We start from the raw sequence: 19,323 nt of genomic DNA on the forward strand, positions 1-19,323 counted from the left end.
TCCAGGAACTAAAAACTAGGAGAAAATTCAGGTCAGCATTTCTGCAAAAGGTCAAGATTGTGGGTGAACATGGCTTTTTAAGAAAACAAGGGCTAGGAAAGGTATATTTTTATAGCTACATGATTTTGTCTGGAGTACGTTCTTACAGTCCCTCCCACTGAAATCACTTCAAACCTGCCAAACCCAATTCTTGACTCTCAACGCAACATTCAACCAGCTAAGGAGTTAATGCAACTTTCACTCAAGAACTAATTAAATGACCTATAATTTTCCAACAAGTTCCACTTGGTGTTAAGAATAATTATAAGTTCTTCATGTAATTACCATGAATTGAGTCTAATTCTGAGGATAAAGTCTGGAATATACTCCTTTCTAAGTGTTTTCTGATGCTTTTAAAATATCACTCCCAATCTCTGATTAAATGCCTCAAGCTAATTTTTGTTTGTAGGTTACATTTTAAATCCCTGTGTCATTAAATGAAATTTTGTTAAGCCACTGGAATGATAAAACTGTCAATCATTTCTATACAATGTACATACTTCACCCAAGAATACAGTTTTACAAGCTTAAACAAATCACCGAACTCTAAAACTGACAGATCTTTCTATGATAGACCAGTGGTTGAACTTTCTAATGTTTTCTGTAAGTTTTTACTTGCTAATCATAGACCCTTGTGGCATAGTGGTTAAGTGCTATGGCTGCTAACCAAAGGGTTGGCAGTTCAAATCCGCCAGGCGCTCCTTGGAAACTCCGTGGGGCAGATCTACTCTGTCCTATAGGGTCGCTATGAGTCGGAATCGACTCGACGGCACTGGGTTTGGTTTTTTGGTTTGGAATCAAAGACAGCTGAGTTTTAGTATAAAGGGTAACCAGGGTAAGACACTGACCTCAATACAGTTAAACCTGTCTGTCAGCTTTAGCACAAAGGTGGGCACCCAAGCATGAATTCCTCTGCTTGAATAAGAGTGATGTACTTCGAATTAATCAAACTGGCCCCATGAGGTCTCTGTCATTCTATAAAATAAAATGCAAATACATTTGAGAAGTGTCTTGCAAATTAGATTATTTCTCATGAAGTAAAACTGTTGAAAATAATACTAAAGATGTGGTTTATTTCTGGTTGAGAATAACATATGTTCCATCGGCAAAAAGAGAAATGGGAGTAAGGTTGAAGCTAGGGATAATGAAATTGAGTAAACGTATCCCACTAACTCATGCTTCCAAGTATCAGCCAGATGTTTCAATCTGGGAATCACCAGGCTAGAATAAAAGAATTGTTAAGTAGTATGCTTAAATACCAGGCTACCTAAACGATGTACTGAAATACCCCATCAGATTGCTGAAATTATCATATTCTGCTGAAATTCTTGGAGACACACATAGCTCCTCACAGACCGTAAACAAGCTCCAAATCAGAGTTCCGATCTGAAATGCTGTGAGCACTCTCAATCCTGACCATGGACGTAACGAAGCCTTAAATTTTCAACAACCGTTACCAGCAGTGCCCCGTTAACGCTTCAAGGTACAAATTCTGACTTCCCTAGTTAATAACTTCCTCAATAAGTCTATCTCACTTAAGCAACAATACACAGATCACTGTGATTCAAGCCCATTTAAACATGATAATGAAAAAAAAAAAAAAGATTTTTTTCCAGAAATGGATAAAAGTTCCACTGAAACAAATTTTAGGGAAAGATGAAATTGAAACAAGCATGTGTTTTCAAAGAAGCTAGTAGGGAGACAGGTGAAAACAAAACAAAAAGGATTGCTGAGATAAGGGGCAGAATTTCCTCCAAATAATACAGAGCCTAAGATGCTGACGAAAAATGATTAAGAAGGCGCTGTTAAAAAACAAAAAGGGGGGAAAAAAAAAACACCAACAAAAAACAATGGTATAAGGAAGCAGAACTTCATTTGGTTATATTTTTAAAGTGCTAGAATTCAAATAAGCAAATCTAGAGTGTTTACATCTAGAGATCTTACCAAGCTCTTCCCTATGAATCCTGATGTGTCCCTGTCCCCACAAAAGGAGTTGGAACAGGCTACAATATTAGCAGTATTAGCATTCTGTGCTCCTGACTGCCGCTCAGGAGAATCAGTGCACGAAACTGGTAGTGTGTGAACAGACTGTGTTCACCCAGCTGCAATGCCAACTAGCTGCTCTGCAGCGACACAATTTCATACTTAAGGAATTATACACTATACCTCTCACAAGAGTAGGTATAAATCTCATTGTTTAATAAATCACTGCTGACTGCTTTGGGATGCTTAAAAAGCCAGAGTCCAAGATTCAAGCCAAACCCTCCCCCTCCCCCAAATAAAACTCTGCAATGAAGACAGAGTGAAGAGGGATCTCGCTGTCTCATTCCTACTTGAGACTTTTTGAGAGTACAGGCCAATTTCTTCTATCTTCCTTTGGTGAGGCCTAATCTTGCTCTTCAGGAACGTACTCAATTCCATAAAGTCATTCACTCACGAGAGCTACTGAATGGTGAACATTTATCATACTGAGCATGCTTTAAACCTGGTTATCAGCTGTACACAGCACACCTTGTGAGCACATGGCAGCACCAGTCAAACACAGGTTTCCTCCTGCATTCCACAGCACCTCATGGGAAAAACTACACCTCTCCCCCCCAACAAATATAGAACAGTGGAAAAGTCCATCTGTCATACACTTTCCTTTGGTTTAATGGAAAAACATTTGCAACATTTTTTTTTCCCTTTTCTCCATTTAAAAAAAAAGGCTGGTCTGGCAAGACTTTGGACATGTTATCGGGAGGGACATCATGCTTGGTAGAGCGTCAGTGATAAAGAGGAAGACCCTCGATGAGATGGACTGACACAGTGCTGCAACAATACGCTCCAGCATAATAATGTGAGGATGGCACAGTGTTTCGTTCTGTTGTATGTAGGGTCGCTATGAGTTAGAACCAATTCGATGGCACCTAACAACAAATGGGCTGAATGAAATGCCTGTCGGCTGTACTCCATTAAACAACCACAAACTATTACTCTTAAAAACAGCAGCATAGAGAAACAGATGTAGGGAATCAACATGTATGGAAATAAATGAAAGGGCTGTTGTTGGGTGCGTGTGGTTGTTAGGTGCATGTGCCTCTATGACAGCACGAGAAATGGAAGCCCTGGTTCTGCACAACTCTACCAGAAAAAAAGAGCAATTTTCTTTCAAAATTGTTACAAAGGTATCAATGAGCATATTAATCACTACTAGATCCCTTTGGCTGGCCATTTTTAGAGTGGTTCTTAAAGGTTCACCCCTAAACTACACAAGTCTTGGTAGTTTAAGATTTCTGTGAATCAAAGCCAGATGCGAGCTATTGTAACATCTACTATAAAATATATCATCATAGAAATATTGTATCTCAATCTCAATATTTTTTAGTTCTATGACAAGGAATGCAATTTTGAGCCCTCTGTACCTCCTATAAAACAAACAAAAAACCCAAACCCACTGCCACTGAGTTGAATCCGACTCATAGCTACCCTGAAGGACAGAGTAGAACTGCCCCATAGGATTTCCAAGGCTGTAAATCTTTACAAAAGCAGGCGGCTACATCTTCCTCCTGCGGAGCAGCTGGTGGGTTCAAACTGCCAACCTTTCAGTTAGCAGCTGAGTGCCTAACCACTGCACCACCGAGGCTCCTTATACCTCCTATAGTTTAATGTAAAACAAAACTCAAGTCAAGAGAGACACATATATCACCTTAACATACATCAGCTGTCCTACGGAACTATATACCTGTTAAGAATGAGCAGCTGTGCAATGTGAGGTAACGTAAAATGGGAGGAGAGGAGGAAGAATAAAGGCCAAACAACCCAACAACAATGGCAAAATTCAAAATTCTTATAGCTATGAGTCTGTTAATAGTGCCTATTTCTCCCAATAAAAAATACAATAAAATAAATATCAGAAAAAGGAAACACTGCCTGGATATTTTTTCTTTTACACTCATTAATTCTTAAAAGTGAGAAAAAAAAATATATATTTAAATGGAAAGTATACCAATTTTACTTTATTAGCCTAATTTAGGAATGGGATGAGAAGAATGGGGTCGCAGTTAGGTGTGGAGGAGGAGGAGGAGGAGGAGGGGTAAAACTCGTGGTGGTAAAGGTTCCTTCAAAACTCTGGTGCGGTCCTCAACTGCTGCAGCCTCATCGCTGGGCCAGAGAGTTGACATCCAAAATACCGAAAGCAGACTCCTGTTTTCCATTTCTGTGTCCACTGCCTCTTCAATTACAGTGTGATGAGGTCTACCAGGTTGCCTTTGGGAGGGGTCATGCTGTCAGGAAAGAAATTTACTAAGGTGTCAAAGAGCTGAGTTCTCTGAGCATAGGTGTGATCCACATCCGAAAAGCCTAGTGAAGGAGAGACACAAAGAAACTCATCTATTGTGTTGAAAATGCAACATGTCACAGAAAAGCCAGTTGAGAAAAACAGCAATACATAATGGAAAAACCAACACCACAACCAAAGCAGGCTGTAAAATCGGACAGACACGGATTCTGACCCCAGTTCTACTATCTGGCAGTGGTGTGATCTTATGTATAAATTACTCAGCCTTTCTGGAACTGTTTCTTCAGCTGGAAATGCGTGATAATCCTGTTTATTCAAAGGGTTATTTTGCAGATTAAATACAATGACATGAGAAGCACTTAGCAGAATGACTGACACTTCAGTAACTAATAGTGCTTTCCCTTCTATTCCTTACATGCTTTTTTCTCTCTAGTCCACTGAGAAAATGTCACTGTTTTCTAACTTTAATGCTCCTGACTGATTAAAAAAAGTTCTCAAATTAAAAGAATCTTTAGAAAGAGGCCTAAAATGATCAAGACCCTGAGAGTTGGAAAGGGTCTTAAAGAACTGAGTGAAACACAGATGGATGCAGGGAACTAACACATGTCCAGTATGTAGAATGGCACCTGGCACATGGTCAATACCAACTTTTATGGGCTCACATGCTGGGCTCTATGCTAGGCACACGTTATGTGAGAAACAGCAATGAACTTTTATCAAGATGGATATTAGAAATGGATTACATTCTTGAAGATTTTCCTCCCTTTAATCTCTATTAAACATTTAATTTTCAAGTTCACTACAGTCAAAGGAATATTCTATGAGATGTCTCTTTCTTTTGGTCAGCTGGTGCACTGATCCCAGCTGCTTCAATTTTCTTATGCAAGCATGAGGTATGTAAATAAGTAAGATACGTAAACTAGTCTTTTGACTTTCCCTGTCCCAGAGATAGATAACTGAGACACGAGAGCCCTATTATTGTCATTAAAAACAGAAATAGAGCCATAAAAAGTTATATATGCCATGATGTTCAGTGAAGACTCTCAATTGCCACTCAACTTAAAATAGTTTTAAATTCAATATGTTTTTTAATCTTGCAAAGAACAGGAACAGAACAGAAAATTGTCAAGGATACCTGTTTCCTGGAAGGAAAATAAACAATGCTTCAAGAAAACCACATTCCTTTTTTAAAAAAATTTATTATTTTTTCTTTTTTTTGTGATTTAGGTGAAAGTTTACAGAGCAAATTGTTACGTGACATTGGCTGTCAGCCCTGCAATGTGTCAACACCCTCTCCTTCTCCACCCTGGGTTCCCTGTTTCTATTTCTCCAGTTTTCCTCCCTCTTACTGTCTGTCTTCTCGTCTTTCCTTTTGGGGTGGTGTGCACATCAGTCTCATATATATACATAACTGAACTATGAAGCAAGTACCTCATGTGTGTTATTGCTGGCCTTACAGACCTGTTTAATCTTTGGCTGAAGGGTGAACTTCAGGAGTGACTTCAGTTCTAAGTTAAAAGCATATCCAGGAGCCATATTCTCAGGGTTTTTCCAGTCTCTGTCAGACCAGCAAGCCTGTTTTTTTGTGTGTGTGTGTGAATTTGGATTTTGTTCTTCATTTTTCTCCTGCTCTGTCGTGGACCTTCTATTGTGATCCCTGCCAGAGTAGTTGGTAATATTAACTGGGTACCATCTAGATGTTCTGGGCTCAGTCTGGTGGAGGTTGTGGTCCATTAGTCCTTTGGACTAATCTTGCTCCTGTGTCTTTGGTTTTCATCATTCTCCTTTGCTCCTGCCAGGATGGGACCAATAGATATATCTTGGATGGCCGCTCACAGGCTTTTAAGACCAGTTGCTGCTCACCACGGTCAGATGTAGAACATTTTCTTTATAGTCTATGTTACGCCAGTTGAGCTAGATGTCCCCCGAGAACATGGTCCTTAACCCTCAGCCCGGTAGCTTGCTCCCTCAGGGCGTTTGGATGTGTCTGTGAAGCTTCTATGACTCTGCCCTATTATTATTACTATTTTCAGCTTGAGGGCAAATGTGTTTACTCCTTTGAGCTGATTTAGCAAAGCCTACTATCATATCATAGAAATGAATAGAAGAAAATACTCCAAAATATTAATAAAGTTTATCTTTAAATGGTGGGACTATAAGTATTATTTTTTCCTGTTTCATACTTGTCTGGGTTTTCTAAATTGCTGTGTTCTCAACTTTTTATTTTGGAAATTTCAAACCTACAGAAAAACTTCTAAGAATAGTACAATAAACACACCTATATCCTACACCTAGATTCATCGACTGTTAAGAATTTTGCCATAAGCATTCTCATTCCTCCCTCTCTCCTTCCCCACTCCCTTCCCTCTCTCTTGACACTGTCCGTCTGTCCATCTACCCATCTATCTATCTATCTACACACCACTCATGTTTTTGTGGAACCATTTGAGAGTAAATTGTGGACATCTTCACCCCTAAATACTTGAGCTCATTTCACCTAACAAGGATAAGAACACCTACTATTTAATTATTCAGGAAATTTAAACATTTTTTGATGTCCCAATATTCTTCTTTTATCATTTCCCCCACTGATCTAAATCCAATCTAAGATTACACACCGCAATTAGTTTTCAAGTCTCTAGTCTGGAGTCTGGAACAGTTTCTCAGCCTTTGTCTTTTATGATACTATTATGTTCGAAGAGTTCAGAACATTTGTGTAGTTGACTGTGCTCATTTTGGGTTGTCTGTTTCCTCATGATTAGATTCAGGTTATAGAGCTTTGGCAAGAACACTAAGTAAGTGACACTGTGTCCTTCTCAGTGCATCACCTCAGAAGGCATGGGGTATCAGTCTGTCCCAATATTGATGATGTGAACATTCTTTGATCCCTGGTTAAGTTGGTGTATGCCAGGTTTCTTCACTATAAAGGTGCCCTTTTCCACCTTTGTAATTAAAAAGCTATGGTAGAGAAAGGGAAACCCTGGTGGCATAGTGGTTAAGTGCTACCGCTAACCAAAGGGTCAGCAGTTCAAATCCACCAGGCGCTCTTTGGAAACTCTATGGGGCAGTTCTACTCTGTCCTACAGGGTCGCTATGAGTTGGAATCGACTCGACGGCACTGGGTTTGGTTTGGTTTGGTAGAGAAAGAGGGCTTGAGGCTGTAAATATCCTGTGTCCCCAAGAGACCTATACTCAGTGCTTTTTGCACTGACTGATCAGTCCTGCCTGAAACAACTACTGGAAAATGATAGAGACTTTCTAACTCTTCCATTCCTTCTACATGTATTGGCTGGCATTCTATTGTAAAGAGCTTTTTCTTTTCCTCCTACCATTTTATTTACTTGTTTGCGTCAATATGTACCCATGGATTCATTTTTTGTCCAATGTGTTCTTACTCATTACTGTCATTTTTCATTGTGATACTTAGACTGTCCTAGTTTGGCCAGTGAGAGCTCCTTCAGGCTGGCTGCTGTGTCTTCTGAAATGTCCCCATTAGTTTTTAAGCACTTCCTTACTTTCAGGCACAGCTCATCTTTACACAGCTCTGGAATCAGCCATTTGGCTAAGGAGTCCAAATTCCTCTCAGTGGAGAATGGCATTTAGCCCATCAGCTGTGCTCATTTCTGGTTGTGCCTAGGCCATTACACACACACATACTTTCATTGTGAATTCCAATTAAAAAAAAATAACAGAACCACAGAATTCATCCTCTCCTTACTCCATTCCATATTTCTATCTCCTTTTTCCCACTTAAAAGAACTCTGACTCCCAGCAACTTCATTATTTTTACTCATTTGATCAACATAAAACAGACACAAAACAAGTTGTGGAATTACTATACCCATACCATTACCAAGGAAAACCTCAAAATTTGTTTTTAGAACATATCCCACTAACAGTACACACTCAAAGCACTGCACTAAAAAAGGCTCAGCTCTTTTTTTTCCTTTTGTGTGATTATAAAACCAATCTGATAAACAAGTTTCTTTGTTTCTACCATCTTTAGGGTTTTTCCCTCCATTAATTTCATTTTCTAAATCTGTAAAAATTTCATGGTATATTTTAAAAGAGAAGATATTATGTAATAGTGCTACAATGAAGTAACATGATTTTCATGAGATCAAATGATTTGGAAGGGAATGAACCGCTGAGCTGCTACTGTGTGCTAGGTGCTTAATGTATGACCACATTTCATTGTCACAAAAAGTCAATGTAGTTATCATAAACTGCACTTTCAGATGAGACTACTAAGATTAGAGAAATTCAGTAATTTAATAAGCTACAGAGGGAAGAGATGCAATGTGTGCTTCAAACCCATTTATTTTTATTAACAAATATTCATGGAGTGCTTATTAAGTTGCAGGGAACATGCTAAATAAGCTCATTTAACACTCAGATGAACACCTTTTATTTTTATCCTGCATTTTGCCAATGAGGAAACGGAAACTAACACCATCATCAGATAAATGGCTAAGTCATGGTACTCCCATTTTAGGACATATTATGTATCCCTTAATAAGAATGTGATAGATCTAGTGTAATTTCATGGAAATATCTCTAAGCCACATCAAGTAAAAGAACAAACACCACATTATGTTGCAGAGTAAATGGTTTTACATTATGTAAAAAATAAAACCAGCGTACACAAAACTATACATTTTTATGAGTGTGTGTGAAAATGTATTATGCATATATATAAAACAAAAAAAACCCCAAACCCAGTGCCATCGATTCCGACTCATAGTGACCCTACAGGACAGAGCAGAACTGCCCCACAGAGTTTCCAAGGAGCGCCTGGAGGATTCGAACTGCCAACCCCTTGGTTAGTAGCTGTAGCACTTAACCACTACACCACCAAGGTTTCCATATATATATATATATATATATATGCTATGGATATGCTGGGCATGGCTGTGTGTGTGCGTGTGCGTGTGCATGCATGTGTGTCTCTGTGTTGTAAAACTCTGCCAGATATAGCAGATATGGGTGGTTACACCTTAGAAGAGGGGATAGAGACTAAAGAAGTCATTCAATGAGAATCTTAAGCTCTTTCTGTATTTGATTTTTTTTTTTTTAAAACAACACATTTAAAAAGGGGCAGAAGTCTGGGAAACTCATCCAGAGTATCCATAGAAACATGACTATTTAAACAGCAGAGCAAGGACCAAAAGGTTGGACTGATGGTAAACCTCATGCTCCTAATCATGAAGTTATCTATCTATCACTTTATTTCCACCATAAAATGAAGTGACAGATTAAATGCTCAGAGTAGTGGAACCTTGGAAAGTTCGTGGTAGTGTGTTGTCATGCTGTTAGGTGCCATCGAGTCGATTCTGACTCATAGGAACCCTATATACAACAGAACGAAACACTGCCCCGTCCTGAGCCATAAAAAAAAAAAAAAAAAACTTCCCAATTTTTCCTATGTTTGAGCCCACTGTTGCTGCCATTGTGTCAATTCACCTCCTTGAGGTTGTTCCTCTTTTTTGTTGACCCTCTACTTTACCAAGGATGATATCCTTCTCCAGGGACTGATCCCTCCTGAAAACATGTCCAAAGTATGTGAGACGAAGTCTCAGCATTCTTCTTTCTAAGGAGCACTCTTTCTGCACTTCTGCCAAGACAGATCTGTTTGTTCTTCTGGCAGTCCATGGTATATTCAATATTCTTTGCCAACATCATAACTCAAAAGCATCAATTCTTCTACAGCTTTTGCATACATACGAGGTGACTGAAAATATGATGGCCTGGGTCAGATGCACTTTAGTTCCCAAAGTGACATCTTTGCTTTTTTACATCTGAAAGAGGTCTTCTGCAGCAAATTTGCCCAATGTAATAGGTTGTTTGATTTCTTGACTGCAGGTGTTAATTGTGGATCCAAGTAAAATGAAACCCTTGACAACTTCAATCCTTTCTCCATTTATCATGATGTTGCTTATTGGTCCAGTTGTGAGGATTTTTGTTTTACGTTGAGGTGTAACCCAAACTGCAGGCTGGAGTCTCCGATCTTCAACAGTAAGTGCTTCAAGTCCTCTTCCCTTTCAGCAAGCAAGGCTGCGTCATCTGCATGTGCAGGTTGTAAATGAGTCTTCCTCCAATCCTGATGCCCCGTTCTTCTTCATGTAGTCCAGCTTCTCGGATTATTAAGGATACAACCCTGACACACACCTTTCCTGAATTTAAACCGTGCAGCATCCCCTTGTTCTGTTTGAACGATTGCCTCTTGGTCTATGTACAGCTCTGCATGAGCACAATTAAATATTTTGGGATTCCCATTCTTCGCAGTGTTACCCATAATTTGTTATGATACACACAGTTGAATGCCTGTGCATAGTCAATAAAACACAGGTAAACATCTTTCTGGTATTCTCTGCTTTCAGCCAACATCCATCTGATATCAGCAACAATATCCCTTGTTTCACATCTTCTTCTGAATCCAGCTTGAACTTCCGGCAGTTCCTTGTCATTGTACTGCTGCAACCATTTTTGAATTATCTTCAGCAAAATTTTACTTAGATGTGATATTAATGATATTGTTTGATAACTTCCAGACTCTTGGATCTCTTCCAGTCGGTTGGCCAGGTAGCTGTCTTCCAAATTTCTTGGCATAGAAGAGTGAGGTTTCCAGCACTGAATTTGTCTGTTGAAACATCTCAGTTGGTATTCCGTCAATTCCTGGACCCTCATTTTTTTGCCAATGCCTTCAGTGCAGCTGGGCCTTCTTCAATACCATCGATTCTTGATCATATGCTGCCTCCCGAAATGACTGAACATTGACCTATTCCTCTTGGTACAGTGACTCTGTGTATTCTTTTCATCTTCCTTTGATGCTTCCTGTATCATTCAATATCTTGCCCATAGATTCCTTTGATAGTGCAATTTGAGGCTTGAATTTTTTCTTCAGTTCTTTCAGCCTGAGAAATGCCAAGCATGTCCTTCCCTTTTGGTTTTCTAGCTCCAGGTCTTTGCACATTCATTATAATACTTTGTCTTTTCGAGCTGCCCTTTGAAGTCTTCTGTTCATCTCTTTTACTTCATCATTTCTTCTATTAGCTTTAGCTATTCTACATTCAAGAGCAAGTTTCAGTCTCTTCTAACATTCATTTTGATCTTTTCTTTCTTTCCTGCCTTTTTAATGACCTCTTGACTTCTTCATGTATGTTGTCCTTGATGTCATTCCACAACTTGTCTGGTCTTTGGTCATTAGTGTTCAATGTGTCAAATTTATTCTTGAGATGGTCTCTAAATTCAGGTGGGATATAGTCAAGGTCGTACTTTAGTGCTTGTGGATTTGTTTTAATTTTCTTCACTTCAACTTGAACTTGTATACGAGCAATTGCTGGTCTGTTCTGCAGTTCTCCCCTGGCTTTGTTCTAACTGATGACATTGAACTTCTCCACTGTCTCTTTCCATAGATGCAGTCAAAATTTGATTCCTGTGCACTCCATCTGGTGAGGTCCACGTGTATAGCTGCCATTTATGTTGCTGAAAAAAAAGGTATTTCTAATGAATAGGTTGTTGGTCTTAGAAAATTCTATCATGCGATTTCTTGTGCCGTTTCTATCACCAAGGCCGTATTTTCCTACCGATCCTTCTTTGCTTCCAACTTTTGCATTCCAATCACCACTAATTATCAATGCATCTTGATGAATGTTTGATTAATTTCAGACCGCAGAAGTTGGCAAAAATCTTCAATTTCTTCATTAGTGGTTGGTACGTAAATCTGAATAATAGTTGTATTAACTGGTATTCTTTGTAGGCATATGGATACTATCCTATCACTGACAGCATTGTAGTTCAGGATAAATCTTGAAATGTTCTTTTTGACAATGAATGCGATGTTGTTCCTCTTCAATTTGTCATTCTCAGCATAGTAGACCATATGATTGTCTGATTCAAAATGGCCAATACCAGTCCATTTCAGTTCACTAGGTCACTAATGCCTAGGATATTGATCTTCAAGCTTTCCAGTTCATTTCTGATTAACTTCCAATTTTCCTAGATTCAAACCTTGTACATCCACATTCTGATTATTAATGAATGTTTGCACCTGTTTCTTCTCATTGTGAGTCATGCCACGTCAGCAAACAAAGGCCCTGAAAGCTTTACTCTGCCCATGTCATTAAGGTCTACTCTACTTTGAGGAGGCAGCTCTTCCCTGGTCATATTTTGAGTGCCTTCCAACTTGAGGGGCTCATCTTCCCAGCACTATTTATCAGACAATGTCCCGCTGCTATTCATAATGTTTTCACTGGCCAATTTTTTTTAGAAGTAGATTGCCAGATCCTTCTTCATAGTCTGTTTTAGGAAGAAGATGCTGGAAGCTCTGCTGAAACCTGTCCACCATGGGTGACCCTGCTGGTATTTGAAATACCAGTGGCATAGCTTCCAGCATCACAACAATATACAAGACACCACAGTACAACAAACTGCCAGAATAGTGGTATATAATGGTAGTACAGTTCAGTTGTTTAGAGAATGAGCTCTGCAACCACACTGCTGGGGTTTAAATCCTGGTTTTGCCATTCCCTTGCACTGTACCTGGCAAGTTAGTGTAGCCTCTCTGTGCTCAGTTTCCTCATATATAAAAGGGGATGATAATAAAAACAAAGATAATGCCAGCTGTTTGTAAATCACTTTTACACTTTCTGATTCTTTAAAATATTGCATATAATATTAGCAAATACTTTATTATTTAATTCTCACCAAAGGTTAATATAACGAATCCTGGTAGTGCAACAGTTAAGCACTCAGCTGCTAACCAAAAGGTTGGTGGTTTGAACCCACCCAGTGGCTCTGCGAGAGAAAAGAGGTGCCAATCTGCTCTTGTAAAGATTAAAGCCTAGAAAACGCTATGGGGCAGTTCTACTGTCATATTGGGTTGCTATGAGTTGAAAATCGGCTCAATGGCACCTAACGACAACTATAAGAGGTTAATATAGATTGACTAATTAAGACCGGAGTCAGTCAGAGTTTGGTTGAAGACAACTTTTTTTAAAGTTTAAAAAATGAAATGATTCATCTATATAATGAAAAGTATGAGAAATAACCTACCTGATTTCAATTCTAAATGGGGTGATGGTCAAAGAATCTGACAGAAAATGGATGAGAACAATAACCAGGGGTTCTAAACAGCTGTATTAAGCCTTATGAAAAATTTTTGTTTACAAATAATGTATGTAATTTATTATTAAAATTAACACACAACCTAAATTTACTCTTCATTCAGATTCATGAATGTTGTAAAGAAGACTGCATTTCTGAAGGAGGGAGGGTTGCTGTGAGTTGGAATTGATTTGATGATATAGCGTGTTTGTTTGTTTTTTTTTTTTTGGTGAGTAGAGCACTTACTAAGTGTTGTATTTTGCTAAATGTTTACCATAATTATTTCATTTAATTCTCTCAACATTTTCAGTTAAGTACTCTCATTATCTCTATTTCATAAGTGAAGAAAGTGATGATTAGGAAGGTTATAACTTGCTCAAGGTCACTTTTAAAATAAGCAAGTGACAGAGCTGGTAACTGAATCTAGACTCTGACTTTTAACCACTATGCTGAATTCTAACCTTTTAACTACTAAACTATACTGCTTCCCTCTGACAAGGTAGGAAAGCTCCCCTCGTGGTATTTTTTCCTCTTCGTCCTTTTCTCTGTTGTGTTTCTTGAGGTTTAACATTTAGAATCCAAGTAAAACAAATGGTTCTTCAGAAAATATATTAGCTGGCAGTGACTAGAGCTGAGACAGAGGAAAGCAGTTGGCTAAAGGTAACATATTTGCTGACACCACCCTAACATATTTAAACTACTATCAAGAAATTCTTGTTCTAAAGGCTAAAAATAAGTCAGCCAGAGATACTTCAGTACTACCCACCAAAAAAATAATGTCCTTGGGCTGTGGTATCCATATATAACATGCATTCATTGGGACTGAATACCTACGTGCCAGGCTCTCATTGCATGTATCACAAAATCTTTGTTTCAAATGATAGAATTCAGAAGAGCATGAACTTTCTAAACCAGTGCCTACATCTAGATTCTCCGTCATCATAGTATTGAGAGTTTCAGCAGCCTGAAGGCTTTTTTTTTAAAGCCTTGAGCGTACAGAATAATGGTAAGCCATATCAAAATTCTTAGGACCTACTGGAGTCGTTTTTTATAGCAGTCATCTCAGCCTTGCCCTGTGAAATCTTACATATTCGTAAGTTAGAAACTTCAGACTGGAGTCGCCTTGATTGGTAGAGGAGCCCCAATCACTTATTATGGAAAAAGAAGGACTTGAAGGAACACTGCTATTCCTTCCCATCCCATAAAAAGCACCAGAATTATGTGTACTTTATTTTTTTCTCTACGGTACAGTTCAGTTTTAAGAGACAAGAAGGACAAACAATGAAGAAATTAAACTGATATCCCAAAGTGCTATTTTATTCCAAAGATAAACAGTAGTATTTATATTACATATACTGGAAAATTTCAATACCATTGCTCAATTATAAGGCAAATAATAATAGTATTGGTATCAATGGGGTTAATATGAATTCATTGTGTGATATAATGACAAGAGGTTAAGTTGGAAATTCCCTCTCAAAACATTTGTTCCATTGCCTCCCCTGTCGCCATTCTCTTGACACCATACAATTTCCAAAAGGATAAACTAAGAGGAAAAACTGTTCAACCAACAAGTATTACCTCTCAGAAAGTACATCAGTAGTGGAGCTTGCACTCCAAAGCAATGCTATACAAATTATTTTGATCATGCTTGTATTGCCGTCTGTTTACATGTAACATAGCACTTGATATACTTGGAGCTGCAAGGTAGTCTATGAACTGGTGACTGATGCTTAGAAAATAATCATTACGTATGCAACTGTGAAACTTTGTTTGGTAGATGAACATCTGCTCTGATGTTTCATTTAAAAGAAACCAAAATCCAACCTCCCAAATGGCTGGACAGCTGTCTGGGTAAATACACTGGAATACTTACCTAGAGCTGTAAAGTCAGAACCAGATCTGAACAGAGCTGACGCTAGGAGCTGAAACTGTAAAAGAAAAAAACAGAAGCAAATTAGCTTGCTAAGCACCCTGGAGAAAAATAACTTCTGTAACTTTGATCCTTTATTAGCCAGTGTATGTCTCGGCATAGGTCTATTTGCCAAATAGCAAGAAGAACGGCACATTTGGGCTTAAGAAAGTAGTGACCTTTCTATCAGACTGCTATTATCATATTATTATCTTGGAATTAATTTATTAAAAAAATTAATTAAAGCATGTATTTATTAAAAAACAACAGGTCTCCAGTGTCCTGGGCACAGTTACAAATCTTTAGTATATATGCATTCTCACTTCAAAAATAGAAACACGTCACTGTAAAACTCCTGATGTGTCTGCTATGTAAATCAAACTCTGAAAAAAAGCATGGTTATTATGTATACGCCATTCCTAAATTACAACCTTAAGCTTATGATTCCGTATCCTGTATAATTATATTGTGAAAACTCAAAGGTCTTTCTTACGTGGAAATAACGTTATAAATGCTGATTAGATTCCCAGGCTAGCTAAAGTCAGTTTGAAACAGATAATGTAACTCAAAAATGACAAAACAGAGTAAGACGAAACTATTGCAGCACTAGTAATTTAATGAATTGATAAAAAGTAAAAACTTAGGAGAACTATATATCTGTATCTTGACTGCTGGTGCTGGAAAAGACAAATCACAGAAAAGAATAAGAGGACGAGCTCGCACATAGCGTCTCTCAGTGGGGTTACCTGGCACTCTCTAAGGCTTGAGGCTGCTACACTATTTTGCATCTATACTTGCAGCTTTTATTTCAGGGTATTAATCACCCTAACATTTGTAAGCCCTGATTAACGGTCCTTGGAATGTCAGAAAATGAACAAATATTCTTGAACTATCTAAGAAAGAGGGTAAAAAGAGATAAAAGGAAGTGTTAAAAAAAAAAAAAAGGAAGTTCTTTATACATTTTGGGTATTACTCCTTTGTCAGATAAAATCTACTGCAATTATTGCTCAGTGTGTGGCTTGCCTATGTATTTTCTGATAATGTCTTTAGATGAACAGAAATGTTAATTTTGATGAAGTCCAGTTTATCAAGTTTTTTCTGATCAGGGCTTTTTGTGTCCTGTCTAAGCAATATCCCAGTGCTGTGAAGATATTTTCCTATGCTTTCTTCTTGAACTTTTATTGTTCAGAGTTTTATATGTAGATCCATGATCTATCTTAATTTTTGTGTAGAGAGTAAGATAGGGGTGGAGATACTCAGTTATTCCGCTCCACCTGTTAGAAGCTTTCCTTTCTCCATTGGACTTGGCATCCTGGTAAAAACCAACTGACCACACATATGTGGGTCTTCTACTTCTGGTCTCTTCTGTTCTATTGATCTATTTGTCTGTCCTTAAAATAGTATTACAATGTCTAGATTCCTGTGGCTTTACACAGTCTTGAAATCAGGTAGTGTTAAGATGTCCAACTTTGTTCTTATTCAAGACTGCTTTAGTTAGTCTAGATCCTTTGCTTTCCATATAAATTTCAGAATCAGTTTGTCTATTTCCTAAAAAACAAACAAACAAAAAACAACTTGCTGTACTATCGACAGAGACTGCACTAAAGTCCAATTTGGGAAAAAGAGACATCTTAACAATTTTTAGTCTTCCAATTCATAAAACAGTATATCTCTCCATTTATTTAGGTCTTCTTTTAATTTTTTAAATACTTACTATTACCCGGAGCCCTGGTGACACAGTAGTTAAGAACCTGGCTGCTAATCAAAAGGTTAGCAGTCTGAATCCACCGGCTGCTTCTTGGAAACGCTATGGGGCACTTCTACTCTGTCCTATAGGGTCACTATGAGTTGGAATTGACTCGACGGCAATGAGTTTGGTTTTTTACTGGCTTTATTACATATTTAATATTTTTGCTGCTAATATAAATAGTACGTTTTCAATTTTCATTTTACAATTGTTCATTGCTAGAATAAAAAAAATTTTTTTTTCTATTGGCTTTGTATCCTGCAGCCTTGCTAAATTCACTTATTCTAGTAGACTTTTTCTAGAGTACATAGGAATTTCTATGTACATAATCCTGTCTCACCCCTTATACTTCTGATTTCCCTTAACCCTTTTAGCTCTTGATTTTTCCATAGTACTGAATCAAACCCTACCATGCAATAACTTGCTTATTTAATGTTTATCGTGTATTGTCTCTTTCCCTGCTTCCCCCAACTAGGATTTAAGGACCTCCTGGGCAGGGATCTTTTTGGGTTCACTGATATATCCAATGTGCCTTGAAAATGTCTGGCATATTATAGGGACTTGATACATATCTGTTAAATGAATGACATGAGTATTTTCGAAGCTCAGTAGTACAGTTAATACAAAATGTGCTATTCTGGCTGAAAACTGTTTTCCTTGTTGCTTCTCCATTGTAGAATCCTCTCTGAAAATGGAAGAACGCATACAAGCATCTTTTTCTAAAAATAAAAAAAATATCCTTCTGAAGAGATTTATTAGAAGTTTACCATCAACTCAGAACCCACATTCTGGAGAATGGAGAGGGCAAAGAACCACTGTTTGGGATACATTTGGTAGCCGGCCATTATTTTACTGATAACAGGCACAAAGATGATGATCATGATGACAACCGCCAAAAAAAAAACCCAAAAATAAACTAAAACCTACTTCAGTCACTGATAAAATAATTAAAATAATGAAAATTTAGAAATAAACAAGTTAATCTAGGCCATGAATAACATTAAGGCCATTCTGAGTAGCTGGAATGATTTCCTATAGGGAAAATGAAGATCTATACGCCTCCTTGATAATTTTAAGACCGTAAGCGTACCTACTTGAAACTGCCACCAGGGGATTTCTTTCCCCCGAAAGCAGACTGTTGGAATATACTAAAGTTTAAAAAGTTAATTAAGTCTGTCCACATTTTAAAACAAAATAATACTTTTGCAGACCAGTAATTCTCAATGTCTGAAGTGTTTTCGGTTTTTTGTTACATAAGAGCATACGGAGGTGAATCTTAGGGTGAGGATGTTGTTTTGAAAAAGTTTCTAAAGTGATTCTGATACTGACACACACAAAACACCATTTTTATCAACTTGTACTAGGGCTAAACAACTACTGGTAGATTAAGTTTTTAAGAAACAGAATGGAAGTCTGTGGCATACACAACCATAAATTGTTATTACTCAAGAAAGGAGAAAAACAGAAACCCCCTACCAAAATTTTTAAAAATGGTTCTGATTAAATTTGATACCCCTCTGTCCTGAATTTTCCCATTAGCCTAGCTTTAAGAACAAATTGTCTGTTTTCTTTGGCCTACTTGTAGCTCACACAGCTGAAATTATTTACCTTGCAATATTTCGTTTTGTTTTGTTTTTAAAAAATAAGGAGAAAATCATTGTTTCAGGGTTATAGCCATTTTACATAGACTATGAAGAAAACACAAGGAAATCTATTTATAACTCTCAAATGTGTGGTCTAACAAAATAAACATGATTGTATTCTTCACAACTATGTACCATTATAAGCCATAACAGATTAAATCTAACATATTCCGCTACTTGGCCAAAGTATGATTTGCCCTGTTTTAAATAGTAAGTATCATGAATTGAATGAAGACTCAAGGAAAGACAACCAACTGCCCTCATTAAGGGCATTCTAAAGTGTGTTCTGCAGATTCTCCACCTAATGAAAGTCTGTAACCAATACTGAGTGAGAAGAATAAACTTATTTGTTACAGTAGGCAACCATGAAAGAGTATCTCCTTATTTTGGTGCCAAGGACATAGGTCCTATTGCTTGAAAGAACAATGAACCTACTGCCTGGAAGTAGTTCAATCTGAAACCTGTGTCAACACTGAACAGAAAAAAGCACTGTTTGATGTTGCTGTTACAAAGCCAAAGCTATGCAACAACTAACAGGAAAATGGGGGTAAGGGACAGAACTACATGCCATCAACACCAATTCTGTGTGTGGAAGGTA

The 19,323-nt window shown here is 37.8% G+C and overlaps 1 protein-coding gene across 6 annotated transcripts in view; it reads right to left on the reverse strand.

The window, feature by feature from the left end:
* Window positions 1-4,009: 4,009 nt before the first annotated feature.
* MKLN1 (muskelin 1) overlaps window positions 4,010-19,323 on the reverse strand; it is a 159,531-nt gene continuing 144,217 nt past the window's right edge. For 2 of the 6 annotated variants that reach the window (XM_064289723.1, XM_023539993.2), the window contains exons 17-18: window positions 15,300-15,354; window positions 4,010-4,380 (exon numbers count right to left, since the gene is read on the reverse strand). In XM_064289723.1, the coding sequence (XP_064145793.1) occupies window positions 4,259-4,380; window positions 15,300-15,354 (177 nt within the window). In that variant the 3' untranslated portion in view covers window positions 4,010-4,258. Of the gene's footprint in view, window positions 4,381-13,602; window positions 15,355-19,323 lie in introns of those variants that run through there. The other 4 variants (XM_064289727.1, XM_064289724.1, XM_064289725.1 and 1 more) reach the window with 3 other exon arrangements.

The sequence above is a fragment of the Loxodonta africana genome, chromosome 8 (assembly GCF_030014295.1).
Source record: "Loxodonta africana isolate mLoxAfr1 chromosome 8, mLoxAfr1.hap2, whole genome shotgun sequence".
Classification (NCBI taxonomy): domain Eukaryota; kingdom Metazoa; phylum Chordata; class Mammalia; order Proboscidea; family Elephantidae; genus Loxodonta; species Loxodonta africana.